This window comes from Urocitellus parryii, chromosome 4 (genome assembly GCF_045843805.1).
Source record: "Urocitellus parryii isolate mUroPar1 chromosome 4, mUroPar1.hap1, whole genome shotgun sequence".
NCBI lineage: Eukaryota > Metazoa > Chordata > Mammalia > Rodentia > Sciuridae > Urocitellus > Urocitellus parryii.
Genome location: NC_135534.1, coordinates 188,923,267 through 188,937,280, shown reverse-complemented (window position 1 = coordinate 188,937,280; position 14,014 = coordinate 188,923,267). Strand labels below are relative to the sequence as shown.

General features: G+C 36.4%; 1 protein-coding gene across 4 annotated transcripts in view; it reads right to left on the bottom strand.

Moving 5' to 3' along the window:
• Positions 1–14,014, bottom strand: part of Musk (muscle associated receptor tyrosine kinase) — a 104,352-nt gene that overhangs the window by 84,368 nt on the left and 5,970 nt on the right. For all 4 annotated transcript variants that reach the window (XM_026391162.2, XM_026391163.2, XM_026391164.2 and 1 more), the window contains exons 2-4: positions 5,659–5,785; positions 2,654–2,805; positions 773–900 (exon numbers count right to left, since the gene is read on the bottom strand). In XM_026391162.2, the coding sequence (XP_026246947.1) occupies positions 773–900; positions 2,654–2,805; positions 5,659–5,785 (407 nt within the window). The remainder of the gene's footprint in view (positions 1–772; positions 901–2,653; positions 2,806–5,658; positions 5,786–14,014) is intronic.

The window sequence follows — 14,014 nt, the reverse complement described above, 5'->3', positions numbered from 1 at the left end:
TTTGGCATTATTTGTTTTACTTTAATATAACAAAGTTTATCAACTTTATAGCTTATTTCAGTTAAATGACATATGGACCCCTGTGTATTTCCCATGGAATATGCTAGGGATGGAAAGATGCAAACATATTCTATGATTTAACTTAGATCATAGCTGTGAAGATGTGAAGATGTGATGTGAAGATGGGAAAGGACAATCAGGGTGCAGTATATTAGTAAATGTGGTGCTGAGACACAAAAGCAGCCCAAATAAGCAGATAAATAATAGATTTCTTAATTGACTAGTGTTCATGGCCGGGGAGGTATTTGTCAAGGTGTTTGTTCATTGATCTTGAGGCTTCTTGCTCCAACTTCTCTCCAGTGTGTGCTCATTTTTTCTCTTCCAAACTTCACTTCTCTCCCTCCTCTCAAGAAATGCCAATTCTCAAGCTTGGATTTTGGTTTCATTTCTTAATTTATCCTCTAAGTCTCAATGATTCAATGTTAAAATAAATAAATAAATAAATGATTCAACCAAGCAACCAACCAACCAAGACCACCGTAGATTTGCTTTGGCTTTGCCTCCTTTTCCATCCCTAACATTACTGGTTTCCATCTCTTTTTTTCCCAAGCCAGACTGGAATGCCCTTCAGTTTTCGTAAATAGGAATAGACATATTTAAGTTTGGTCAGAATGTATATGGAAACATTTTTATACTAGGAGTCTGTCAGCATGTAGCTGAGTGCAAGGGCTTTTGTATTTTAAAATGCTTTATACACACAATAATCACTTACCCTGAGAGCACTGTCCCCCTTGATCCAGGATACAGATGGCTTGGGATTGCCCATTGTAGTACACGGTAGAACTGCCTTTAATCCCTCTATTATTTTTACATTTATGGGAGGACGAGTTATTTTAGGTTCTACAGGAAAACAAAGGTTCAAAATTAAAAAGGCAATATGACTTATTGAATGTAGAATTTTAACTTTTTATTTAATTCTAAGTAGTCATTTTGAGAATTACCTTAAGCATATTGTATTACAAAATTCATCAAATACTAAGACAACTTAGTGGATATCAAAAAGAAATCAGTTTAAAAAGTTTGGGTTACACTCCTGCATATTTTCCCCAGAGATCTAAAATCAGCATACTATAGCAACACAGCCACATCAATGTTTACAGCAGCACAATGCACAACAGCTAAATTAAGAAATCAACCCAGATCTCCATTAATAGATGAATGGATTTAGAAATTGTGCTATATATATAATGGAGTTCTACTCAACCTTAAAAAGAATGAAATTATGCCATTTTCAGGCAAATCGATGGAAATGGAGAATATCATGTTAAGCGAAATAAACTAGACTCAGAAATTATCCCCGATGCCAATCCAATAATGAGGACACGGTTTTGAGAAAAAGGAAAAAGAAGGTTTATTGCTTTGCTAGCAAAGGAGAAACACGAGGGACTCCTGTCCCAGAGGCTGTGATTCTGCCCATCATGGGGAACATTTTTTTTTTTTTTTTTAAAGAGACGATTCAGAGAAAATGAGATTAGGGAGGAGAGATCAGGAAGGAGAAGATCAAAGAAAAGAAGATCATGGAGGAGAAGGTTAGGGAAAGGGGAATGAATTAGAAGATCAGGAAGGAGAAGGTTAGGGGAAAGAAGATCAGGGAGAAGGTCAAGGAGAAGAAGGTTGGGAAAAAGAAAAAAAAACATGTCAAAGTGACAAGGGATGTAGTCCAAGCTTTAAGAGAACTCCTGTTACAGTAGGAGTGAGAGAATGAAGACAGACTTAGATACTCTTGTTAGAGAGAGAGAGAGAGAGAGAGAGAGAGAGAGGCACGCATGCACAGTTTATGTCCTCCACTTGGAGGCAGGTCATGGTTCCCATAATCCTACAAGATGGACAAAGAAGTGTCCATGATCAGAAAGCAACATATTGAGGTTGGAAATTTTAAACGCAGACATTTTCAGCTAGTTATTGATTGGGCAGACTGAGAAAAGTTAAGATAAACTTTACTGGATTGGTGAAGGTCAAGGAATTGTGAAGGTGAAGTGGCTAATGGTCCTACTGCAGGGACTGTTAAAATCCTTTAGGATGAAGACCTGAGTATAGATAGGGAAGGCTGTTTAGAGTAGATGACACGATGAATAATCAGAGAAGAGAATGGTGATAAGCCCTCCCTAGAGGACAGATTTTGCACAGGCTTTTACAAACACAGGAGCTCAAAAGTAGCTAAGAGCCTAGTAGATCAGCATTCGTATTCACTAGCCCTGTAGACAGGAAATGGGGGAAATGCAGCACCCTCTACTTAACCAGAAAGTGATTCAGAAGAAACTCAAGATTGAAATGAGGTAGGGTAGAAATGTCCAAAAGGTGCGAGATAAAAGGGTGTTTGGTTGTAACAGAACTATGCTTCCAACTGCGCATGAAGGTCCCAGTCAGGGTGTGAGGAAATAAAGATCTGTGTGCCTATGAGAAAATGGAAGGGGACAGAGGACTAAGAGGATGGCTTTGGGGTGGTGACTGGTGGCCGGAGTCAGAGAGATAGAATTCACTGGCCTGGAGGCCGGGCTTTGAACCTGAACTTGTCTCACTGCTGAACCTCCAGGCCTGATCCAATTGCACCAAGTCAAGTTTAAAATCTATGGGAGATTCTCTTCCCACTCACTCATCTTCACTTGCAGGGCCCCGCAGCTCTCAGCAGCTCCTCCCACGCCGTTGTTGGCCACGCAGCAGTAAATGCCGTCATCGCTGTCCTCCACGCTCAGGATGGTGAGGAGCTGCCCGTTCTCCCGGATGCTGTAGCGTGTGTCAAAGAGCCTGCGGGTCACAGAGGGAAATGGCAGATCAAGATCGGTGCATCTTGAGGGGAGGGGGACTTTGATTACCCAATTAAACTAGTGACTTTGTGGAAGTTGAAAAAAGACAAAAAGAAACATGAGTGAATTCTGCATAAGAGAATGATGATTGTTGGCAATGCTTTTGAAGGGTGATGGCTGCTGTTAAGACCAAGGGTAAAATTTACTTTACTCAGGATAGTATGTCCTAACCAGAGTCTTTTCCCATAGTTACTGAGAAGAGGCACTAGAAAATGAACACACACACACACACACAAACACACACACACACGAAAATGAACACACACACATACACGCACACAATGTGAATGCACTCAGATATTTACAGAAGTAACTAACAATTAATTGAATATTCATTCTTCCATTAAACAAATCTGGAGGGATTAACAAGTGCTGGACACAGTTCTAGTTACTTGGAATACATAAAAAAAAAAAAAACCTGACAATTTGGGAAAAAAGCATTATTTATATTATCTATTTAATTGCATATAAACAAACTGTCATTGAGAAGGAAATTAGGGCAGCCGAAAGAAATTTAAGTGGAACCACCAATATAAAAGTGAGTTGTAGCTGAGTGCAGTATATCGGTAATTCTGGAGGATGAGGTAGAAGGATGGCAAGTTGAGGTCAGCCTTGGTAACTTAGCAAGACTTCCTGTCAATTTTAAAAATACAAAAGGCTGGGGAAGTGAAGTAACTCTGTGATAGAGTGCCTTGGGTTCAATCCCTAATCTCTCTCTCTCTCTCTCTCTCTCTCTCTCTCTCACACACACACACACACACACACACACACACACACTGAGTTATTTTGGTTTTTCTTTTGGTTTTTTCTTTTGCTTGTTAGTTTTTACAAACACAAAGTGTTCTTTATGCCAAATATCCATCATAAGCAGAATGACGATTCCCAACGTCTCATTCACCAGAGGAATTTTGCACATGTTAAGAATAAGAATCTTAATGTGGGATATTCTAGATTATCTACTTGTGCAAGATGCAATGATCAGGGTCCTTAAAAAGTGGAAGAAGGGGGCAGAAGGGTTCACAGGAGACATGACAATGGAGACAGAAGTCAGAAATAAATACAGGTTTTGGTACCTGGAAGGACAGTACTGCTGCAGCAAATATCTAAAAATGGAGATGTGGCTTCACAATTGAGGAATGGGCAGAAGTGGAAGAATTACGAGAAGCCTGTTAGAAAAAAACCTAGATTTCTTGAAGAGGCTGTCAGTAGAAATATGCATGTTAATGAATCTGCTCCTGAGGACTCAGAGGAAGTGAGAGGCATGGAAGAAGTCCAAATCATCTTAGAAGATACCTCAGTGATCATGAATGGACGGTGGGAAATATGGCTGTCAGAGGACTACAGGTGAAGGCTCAGATGGAAATGAGAAACATGTTACTGGAAAACAAAGGAAAGAGAATCCTTGTTATGTAGTGGCAGAGAGCTGAGCTAAATGGAAGACAAAACTTGTAAACAATGATCTCAGATATTTCGCTTGGGAAATTACCGGGGAATGTGTTCAAGCTGTGGCCTGCTTTCTTTTGTCATTTACAGTAAAATTTAGGAGGGAAAAGAAGATTTGAGGAAGAAATGCTAAACAAAAATGAAACTGGGACTTGATGATTTGGGAAATTTTCAACCTATCCAGATTTCAAAAGATATCTAAAAAACTATTTTAAGTATTTTAATTTTGACTGTAAGTCTCCTCCATCAAGAACTTCTGGGACAGCCTGCCTGATGGAATACTTAGAAGGCTATAGCACAGGGTGAGTTTCCAAATTAGAACAGAATAATAGAAGGAAACATTAAATTACAGAGAGAGGTTAATTAAAAGAAAGATTATTGTCCCATCCAAATTCATAAACCCCCATCCATGGAAACAGGTGTGAGCCCTTGCTATGGAATCAAAGTTTATGTTCCTCCCAAATTTATATGTTGAAACCTAATCCTCACTGTGGTAGTATTCGGAGGTGGGGCCTTTGGAAGGTGGAGATAAGTCATGAGAGCACAACTTTCATGAGTGGCATTAATGTCCCTTTAGAAGACACCCAGAAGAGCTCCCTCCCAGCTTCCCGCAGGTGAGGACAAAGGTAAACAATGACCGTTTCTGAACTTAAGAAGCGGGCCCTCATGAAATCTGCTGGCTTCTGGAATTGGGACTCGGAGCCTTTAGAAATGTAAGAAATAAATTTCTGTTGTTTATAAGCCAAACACTCCCTGATACTTTCGTCCTACTAGCTCAGATGGGTTAAAAAGCATTTGGCCCTAATGCAAGCTATAGAACCTACTAGAAATGTTGGGGTTCACGTTGCTATACATATTTCAATATAACATTTTTTATCAGAAAATTAATATTAATGAGGAAAGGGATTTTTATCTATTTAAGTCTGCTTTACTATACATGGTGAGTCCCTCCAACTGAAAAGAATAGACTTGACACTGCTGGAGTAGTAGAACAGGACATGAGGCTTGTCCCCATTAAGTCCTCAGCAGGTCATTAAACATGTGTCCCACACAATTTCTGTGAACCTTCTAGATTCTAATCCAGTGGTTTCCCTGACCTCCTTATGTCAGGGAAACCACTGCTTTACTTTAGGAAATTTTCTTAAACTCATTGAACTTCAGATCTTACATTTTTAAAAATCAGGCAACTTGTAACTGTGCATATTCCAGAATGATCTGTACAGGCAACTTGTACTGTGCCTATTCCAGAAGGTGAACTTTAGTACTGCCAAGAACTGCGGTTGCATTTATGTCAAAGATAAACTGCAAGGTAGCGGCAGACATGCTTACCAGAATAAGACAGAATACTTACTTGATGAGAATTTTATTTCTGGTCCAGGAAATCTCGGGCTGAGGATAGGATTCCACTGCACACATGAAAGTAGCCACTTCTTCCACTAAGGCATCCACAGTTTCAAGAGGAGTGGTGATGACAGGAGCTAAAGAGAGGAGAAATCAAAGGAGAACATTCTAGAATGTTGTTTACTACTCCTTCCCTAAGTGGTCAGAAATCATCACATACATAAATGAGAATTATATTTCCCCAGAGCAGAAACTTGCCAAAAGAAAAGATTTTATGTAGAGACCATTGTTTCTACTCCCAAAATAGTCATTTGAGAATCAAAACAGAAGGCTTTTCAGAAAGGAAGGCTTAGAGTTTATTTTATATATGAATAGAAGCAGGCCCAAATTTTGTGGAGCCCCCAAGTAATAAAATTCTGTGACTGCCCCTAAACCAAAAAGCAAGAACAGAAGTGAATCTGAAAAGAATTCAGAGTAGAAAAGAACAGCAATCTTAAAGATAATTTTCCCCAAAATTTTATAAAAAATACATTGTTCCCATTGCTGGATCCATTGAGGGTTTTAGAAGGGGCTATGAAGCTGAAGCTTCATTAGCTTTATAGAGAATACATAACTGCATATGGGTGGAATAGAAAGAGATTCAATAATAAAAGGACCAGTAACCCAAATAAAAAATGTACAAAGGATTTTTTTTTTTTTGGTGGGGGGTACCAGGGATTGAACTCAGGGGCACTAAACTACTGAGCTACATCCCCAGCTCCATTTTGTATTTTTTAATTTAGAGACAGGGTCTCACTGAATTGCTTAGCACCTCGCTATTGCTGAGACTAGCTTTGAACTCGTAATCTTCCTGCCTCAGCCTCCCAAGCAGCTGGGATTACAGGCATTTGCCCTGCACCAGACTACAAAGGATCTTAATAGATGTTTCTCTAAATTATACAAATGTGCAATGAGCATGTGAGAAGAGGATGAACCATAAAAGAAATGCAAATCAAAACCACAAGATCCCACTGCCCGTTCACTAGGAGGGCTAGAATCAGAAAGAAAGAATGTGGAGAGATTGGATCCCTTGTGCAATGTTAATGTTAAAACTGTGAAGCCACTATGGAAAAGAGTATAGTGGTTCCTCAAAAAAATAGAATTATTATCTGATCAAACAATTCCAATTGTTGGTATATATTCAAAAGATTTGAAAGTTGGTACTCAATAGACATTTGTATACCATGTTCAAATTAACAATAAGCAAAAGATGGAAGCAACCTAAGTGTCCACTGACAGATGAATGGGTAAACAAAGGACATATATCCATATAAAAGAAAATTATTTGACAATAAAAAATAAACAATCCACTGGACATGGTGGCACACACTTGTAATTCCAGCTGATTGGGAGGCTGAGGCCAGGGGATTGCAAGTTTGAGGCCAGTCTCAGCAACGTAGTGAGACCCTGTCTCAAAATAAAAAATAAAAAGTGCTGGGGTATAGCTCAGTGTTAGAACACCTCTGAATTCAACCCCTAGTACCTACTGCAAAATAAATAAATGAAAAAAATAAAGCATCATTATATTCTACAACATGGAGGAAGCTTGGAAACAAATTAAGTAAAATAAACCAATTGCAAAAGACCACATATTATTTGATTCTATTTATATAAAATACCTAGAATTGGCAAATCTATAGAGACAGAAAACATATTAATGCTTGCCTAGGACTGGGTAGGAAAGGGAGAAGAGAAGCATTAGGAGGTGACAGTAAGGGAGTCAGGATTTCATCTAAAAAGATGTAATGAAGGTGTTCTAAAATTGACTATGGTGGTGAATGCACAACTCCTAATTGTACACTTTCAATATGGGTAAAGTATATGGTGTGTGGATTATTGCTCAATAAAGCCATTTTGTTTTTATAAAAAGAAAGATAACAGAAAGAGAAGCCATAGATACAGTGCTTCTCTCTCTCCCCATCCTTCTAAAAACTGTGGGTTACCAGGCTGGGACTGTAGCTTTTGCTTAGCATGGGTGAGGCACTGGGTTTGATCCTTAACACTGTGTAAAAATCTGAACAAATAAAGGCATGCTGTAAATCTACAACTATAATTTTTTTTAAATGTGGGTTACCTGGATTTAAAAGAAAAAAAGGAACAGGAACAAGAGCTTAGAAGAACAGGTTGGGAGACTCAGTGGTTGAGCGCTTGCCTTGCATACATGAGGCACTGGGTCCAATCCTTGGCACCACATTAAAAAAATCTCTCTCTCTCTCTCTCTCTCTCTCTCTCTCTCTCTCTCTATATATATATATATATATATATATATATATATATATATATATATAAACAGGTTGGTAAAAAGTGCCCCCTCTTTAATGTTTCTGGAAATCCATGAATTCTGTCAAAATGAAGGATATGGTATCCTGTCATCTCAAGGGCTTTGATGGTATAGAAAAGAAAGTACTAGAATCTAGACTTAGGTCAGCCTGGAAATCAATCCCATGGCATACTCTTATTTAAAATAATTATCAGAATCACTGCTGTGGCCATTATTATTATTCATCTTGTATTTATTTACTCTTTTTCATGGAGCTATCACTCCATTGGATTAGAAGCAAATAAAGGTGGTGAATCTACACAATGGAATATTATTCAGCCATGAAAAGCATGAAATTTTTTCATTTGGAACAACATGAATGAATGTAGAGCTCATTCTGTTAAAGTAAAATAAGTCAAGAACAGAAAACAGTGTACTATCATACTTGTAAGCAGAATCTAAAAAACGTTGATTCCATAGACCTGGAGACAGAGTAGCAGTTACCAGAGAGTGGGTAAAACTGGAGGAAAGGAGAGAGGGAGAAGTCCATCACTGGACGCTATGTTATTCGTTGCTAGCAGGAATAAGTGTTGGTGTTCTATGGCACAGCAGAATGAAAATAATTTACAATAATACATTGTGTATCTCAAAGTAGCTAGAAGAGAGAAATTTGAAGGCACTAACCATAAAGACAGGATAAAATTTTAAGATGATAGATATTCTAATTACCCCTTATTGCTATCCAGTATATACATGAATTAAAGTATCACATTGAACCTCATAAATATATACAAATATTATGTACTGGTCAAAATGAATGTAAATTTTAAAATTCTACAAAAAGGAAAAAAATTAAAAAGCTCCATCTTGTAAGGGCTACCATCTAGGTGATACGTTAAGATAGATACATAAAATGATCAGCTCTAATAATTAGTTTTGTCTGCTTTTCCTGAATAACGAGTGACCCTTATGATCCAAAAATACCAACATTTGAACCACAGATTATATCCTGACTTTAGTTAAAATGCAAGGTGGGATCATTTAGAGATGGGATAGTTGGTGACAGTCTTAGATGTGCCTAGAACAGACTGGTCCATTGTTTGGCCATGGAAGATACATCCACTCTTTGAAAAAAAACTTACTTTTCCAGTGAAGTCAAAGCCCAGTTCATCTGCTGTGAGAGAGGAGAAATGGCGGACAGGAGTGTTTTCTTGGGTCATGTCTCCCTTGCTAATGTTATTCTTTAACTTCCAGTTTAAGCATCATATCTTTCCAGCTTCCTGACTTGCTAGATAGAAACAGATGCCCTTTTCTTTAACTTTAGATCATCCTGTGAGATACTCTTATAGAGCTTACCATAAAGACTCTATTAAAATTCTCTTTTTGTTGTTATCGTTCCACACTCAATTATCAAAACCTTGAGCTTTGGGACTGTGTCTCAGACTTCTTTCAAGTCCCAGGTTTAGCATAGTTACTGATGTACTGTTTAAATGAACTAATTTGGATTTCCAAGGCCTTTACAAAAGGAATCAAGGAAATTTTTGCAAGAAAATAGTTGAAAAAAGAGATGCAAATTTTTAGGTAAAATGACCTCCTCTGTATAAGCATCAGGGTCACCCTTTTCCCAACTTCCCACTAAAATCACTGTTAACATATGCAGCATACAATGTAAAGAAAGAGAGAGGAACATTATTTAAGAATAGTTAAGACACATAATGAATAGACTAACAGGCACCAATCAGGGAATGACCCAGAAATAGTATATAGAGGAATGAATAGCTAATCATTTTTAAAACTGAAAGAAAGCAACAAGCCTCAAATATTTAAGTTGAAAATGCCACCAAGTGGCAAGATAGATTTTAATAACAAAAAAATTTCATCTCCAGATAAATTGTATTAAAACTGTAAAAATTAAAAAGAAAAGGAAAATTTAATCCTACTAGAAATAAAATCAATTAACAGGAATGCCAATTAAGATAACAGTTGAGATTATTCAGCAACAATTTATAACCAAAGTCAATAGACGAATATCTTTACAAGGTTGAGGAAAATAACTGCCTGCCAGGAATTGTATAGTCATCTTAAATAACAATCTTAGGAAGTCAAAATTAAGGCCCCTATAAACTGAAGCATATATAAAGTGCTTACTTCTCATAGCTAAAACAGTTACTAAAACATATAAACTTAGTAGGACCTAGCCTGAACCCCAAAGATAAGTGAGCATTGGAAGAACAACAGAATACTTAGTGATAAAACATAATCATTAATTTTAATATGTTATAGAATATTAAAATGCAAACCATTAATTTCTGTGTTTAAAAACAATGGAATTAAATTCTAGACCAACATTACAAGATGAATGTTCAGAGAAGAAGGTAGGTGGATAGTTAACACATGCTAAGCCATAAGCAATAACATGACAGAAATACTAATAACTATAAGTGGGGAGAGAAATACAGGGTTAAATGCAAATGTTAAAACCTTATTAACAGTTACCACTAAAAGAATAGATTAAAAATTCAAGCTTCCAAAACAGCAGGAGAAACAGAAAGACTAGAAAGCCTATTATCAGTAAAATCAAACAAACAAAAAATGAATAGATGAACAAAGACAGGAAGAGAAGCAAGAATAAATAAGTTAATAAAAGGCATGTTTAATGGAAGACATAATATAATGTGGAAGCAACAAGCTCAGGTATGTCAGCAATCCCAGTAAATTTCAGGGGTATAAACTGACCTATGAGACAGACAGACACTAAAGCAGAAAAGACACATCTAAACAAAGTAAAACAGAAGTTTTGAAAATAAGGGGAGGAAAATAATACAAAGCAAATATTACCCCAAACACAGTGATACAGCAATTTAAATCAGAAAAAAAAGGTGATAAGCTTTTACAGGGAAAGAAGAAATATTGCCTTATGCTAAAAAAAATCCATCAAGAAGATACAAAACTCAGGGAACTTCATTTCTTAGGAGTATAGACTCAAAAGTAAAGTAAAAATCACAAGAATATATGGAAAAACTTCCTAGCATTATATAAGTGTTCAATGTATCTCTTTCAGAAACTAATAAATCAAACAAAAATAATTATAAGAGTAAAGAAGATAAAACACTAAAATTAGCAGCTCTGATAAAATATGCATGTATAATATTATGCTCGAATGAAAAATATATTTTTAAACATTCAAAAGTATTGAAAACCTATGAAGCTACAAAGGAAAGTTTAACCTAGTTCCCCAAATCAATTTCATACAGTCTTCATTTTCTAACCAAATGCAGACCTGTAAGATATTTACAATAAGAAGTTAATAAAATGCATAAATTCCCATTCTGCTTATAAATCAAAGTTGATCAACTAGATATGATCAGAGAGATGACACTTCTTAATTCTTTTCAAATTTGTATAAAAACTATAAATGTAATAACTTTCAACAACATAGATTATATAGATCACATCTTCAGAACACAATTCTATGAAACCAAACCCTAATGAATAATTTGTTTAAAATGAACTAAAACCAATTAAGAACTTTTAAACCAAAATTGTTGTAAGTATTTCTAACATCATAAAGGAAATCAAGTTGGGTGCAGTGGTGCATGCCTGTATTCTCAGTGACTCGGGAGACTGAGGCAGGAGGATTGAGAGTTCAAAGCCAGCCTTAGCAACTTAGTGAGGCACTAAGCAACTCAGTGAGACCCTGTCTCAAAATAAAAAAATGAAAAGGGCTGGGGATAAGGCTCAGTAGTTAAGTACCCCTGGGTTCAATCTCTGGTGAAAGAAAGAAAGAAAGAAAGAAAGAAAGAAAGAAAGAAAGAAAGAAAGAAAGAAAGGAAGGAAGGAAGGAAGGAAGGAAGGAAGGAAGGAAGGAAGGAAGGAAGGAAGGAAGGAAGGAAGGAGCAAAGAAATCAAAATTGTAATTAAAAGCCTTATATAATAAAAAAAAAAACTACACATCAGAATTTAGTAGAAATGCTGCTGTCAAATCATCACCAAGAGCTCAAGAGAAATTACATTATCAAAGTACTAATGTGTAAAAACCATGAGGTCCCTCAACAAAGGTTTTCATGGAAGTTCTTTTTAAATTTTGAAGAAAAAAATTAAGTCTCAAGTTCCATAAAAGCTGCAGGAAATGCAAAATATAGAAAGTTTCCCATGTCAACTTTTGGAATAACACATATTGATGTAAGTTAAACAAGATGTAAAATACTAAATAAATTTTAAACACACACACACACACACACACACACACACACACACACAAATCAAGTTCAATGGCATATTTTAAAACAACCACTAGATAGTTGGTCACAAGAAAAAAAAATGTAAGGAAAAACTTATTAGAAAAGTTCTTTAATAGAATTGATTATACCAATAGTTTAAAGGATATCTATAGATATCAAAACAGTAATAACAGTTCATTATCTATTACCTATTGGGGAAAACAAAACTTGTAGTTAAGCAAGATTATGACAGTATTTCTTTAACATTGTAAGGAGTTTTTCCAAATCCTCTCAACTCAGTATAACTAAGAATAAGCAGAGTCAGCAGAGCATACATTTCGTGAAGCAAGGAGAATCAGATGCTGAAAGTTAAATTAAATAAGGCCTGTTAGAAGGTGTGTTAGAAGGGTGCCTATTGAGTTTCCTAGCGAGGAGGTCAGATTGACTTTGGCACATGCAGATTCAATGGATTTTGGGCAGCACAAGCTCAGTTACAGTTGGTGAGGGGCCAATGGATGGTGGGGCCATGGAGACTGTGGGGAGGGGACACAGAGTTTGTGAGAGGGAAAGGAGAGGCTGGATGGCACTAGAAGGTGAGTAAAGCGACAGAGTAAGCTTCAGTGCTGACTGGAATCTTGGAGAAAAAGAGAAGATAACTGAGGGAAACAGGTTCCTGAAGATGCAGACAAGGTCGGGATTCAGGGCGAAAGAGGGATTAAGTTGAGTTGGAAAAGAGAGTCCTCTTGGGGCACATTAATGGGGAATCAGCAAGGGACGGATGCAGAGGTAGGCTTTCCCATTTGCTAGCAGGAAGCTGGAGAGAGTTTGTGGTCTAAATGCTCCTCTTTTCTCAATGACTGGGCTCTCAATTTGTGACATTTATAGTACACATAGATGTACATGATAAACACAAATATATATGTGCACATATATATGTTCACGGACATTTACAACATAAGTGCATATATAACAGACAATGGATAATTAATTACATATATGGAAAAAAGAGGAAATGGAAGAGTGAATGAATAACAAAATTCTGAAGGTATTCCGAGTTATAAGCATTATGTATAATTTCATATTTTTTGTTTTGCTATACTTTATAGGATTTTTTAAAAATGAAGACTTACAGAGCTGCAATTGTGGCTCAGTGGTAGAGTGCTTGCCTAGCATGTGCAAGGCACTGGGTTCGATTCTTGGCACCACATAAAAATGAATAAATAAAATAAAGGTATAAAAAAGTTGTATTTGTTTAAAAAAATGGCTTACCTTGTGTATAAAAGTGCTAAAGGAGTGCTAATGTGAACTGGTATTTAGAAGAGGTAGGGATGATTCTATTTTCTTTATTTAAAAGAAAATAAATACTTATTGTAACCTTAGTAGTAGAAAAAAATGTAGTTATAGCAAACAAGTCATAATATCACCAAAATATTGATTTTCTAAATGCAATGGAAACAAACTTACAATTGATAAAGTTTGAGAAAGTCAATCTCTTAAGAAAAAAAAATGTATATTTTTCCTAAATAACTAATGAATAAAATAAACAATCAATAGTATAGTCAGTCACACAGATTTTGAGGGACACACACACACACACACACACACACACACATATATATATGTCTATATATATTTATATATACATATACACACACACGCACACACATGCATATAGATATAAAGCTTTTAGGGTATAGATAATGATGGATCCAAAATCCAACTGATGATGTTGGGTGCTTTCACTGTTTAAAATGACCATTGGGCAACCAGATATTGAGAAGAAATTGACCACAGGGCTAGAATCCAGATCCCAGCTCCATCATTTCCCAGTTCCACCTAGATAATTA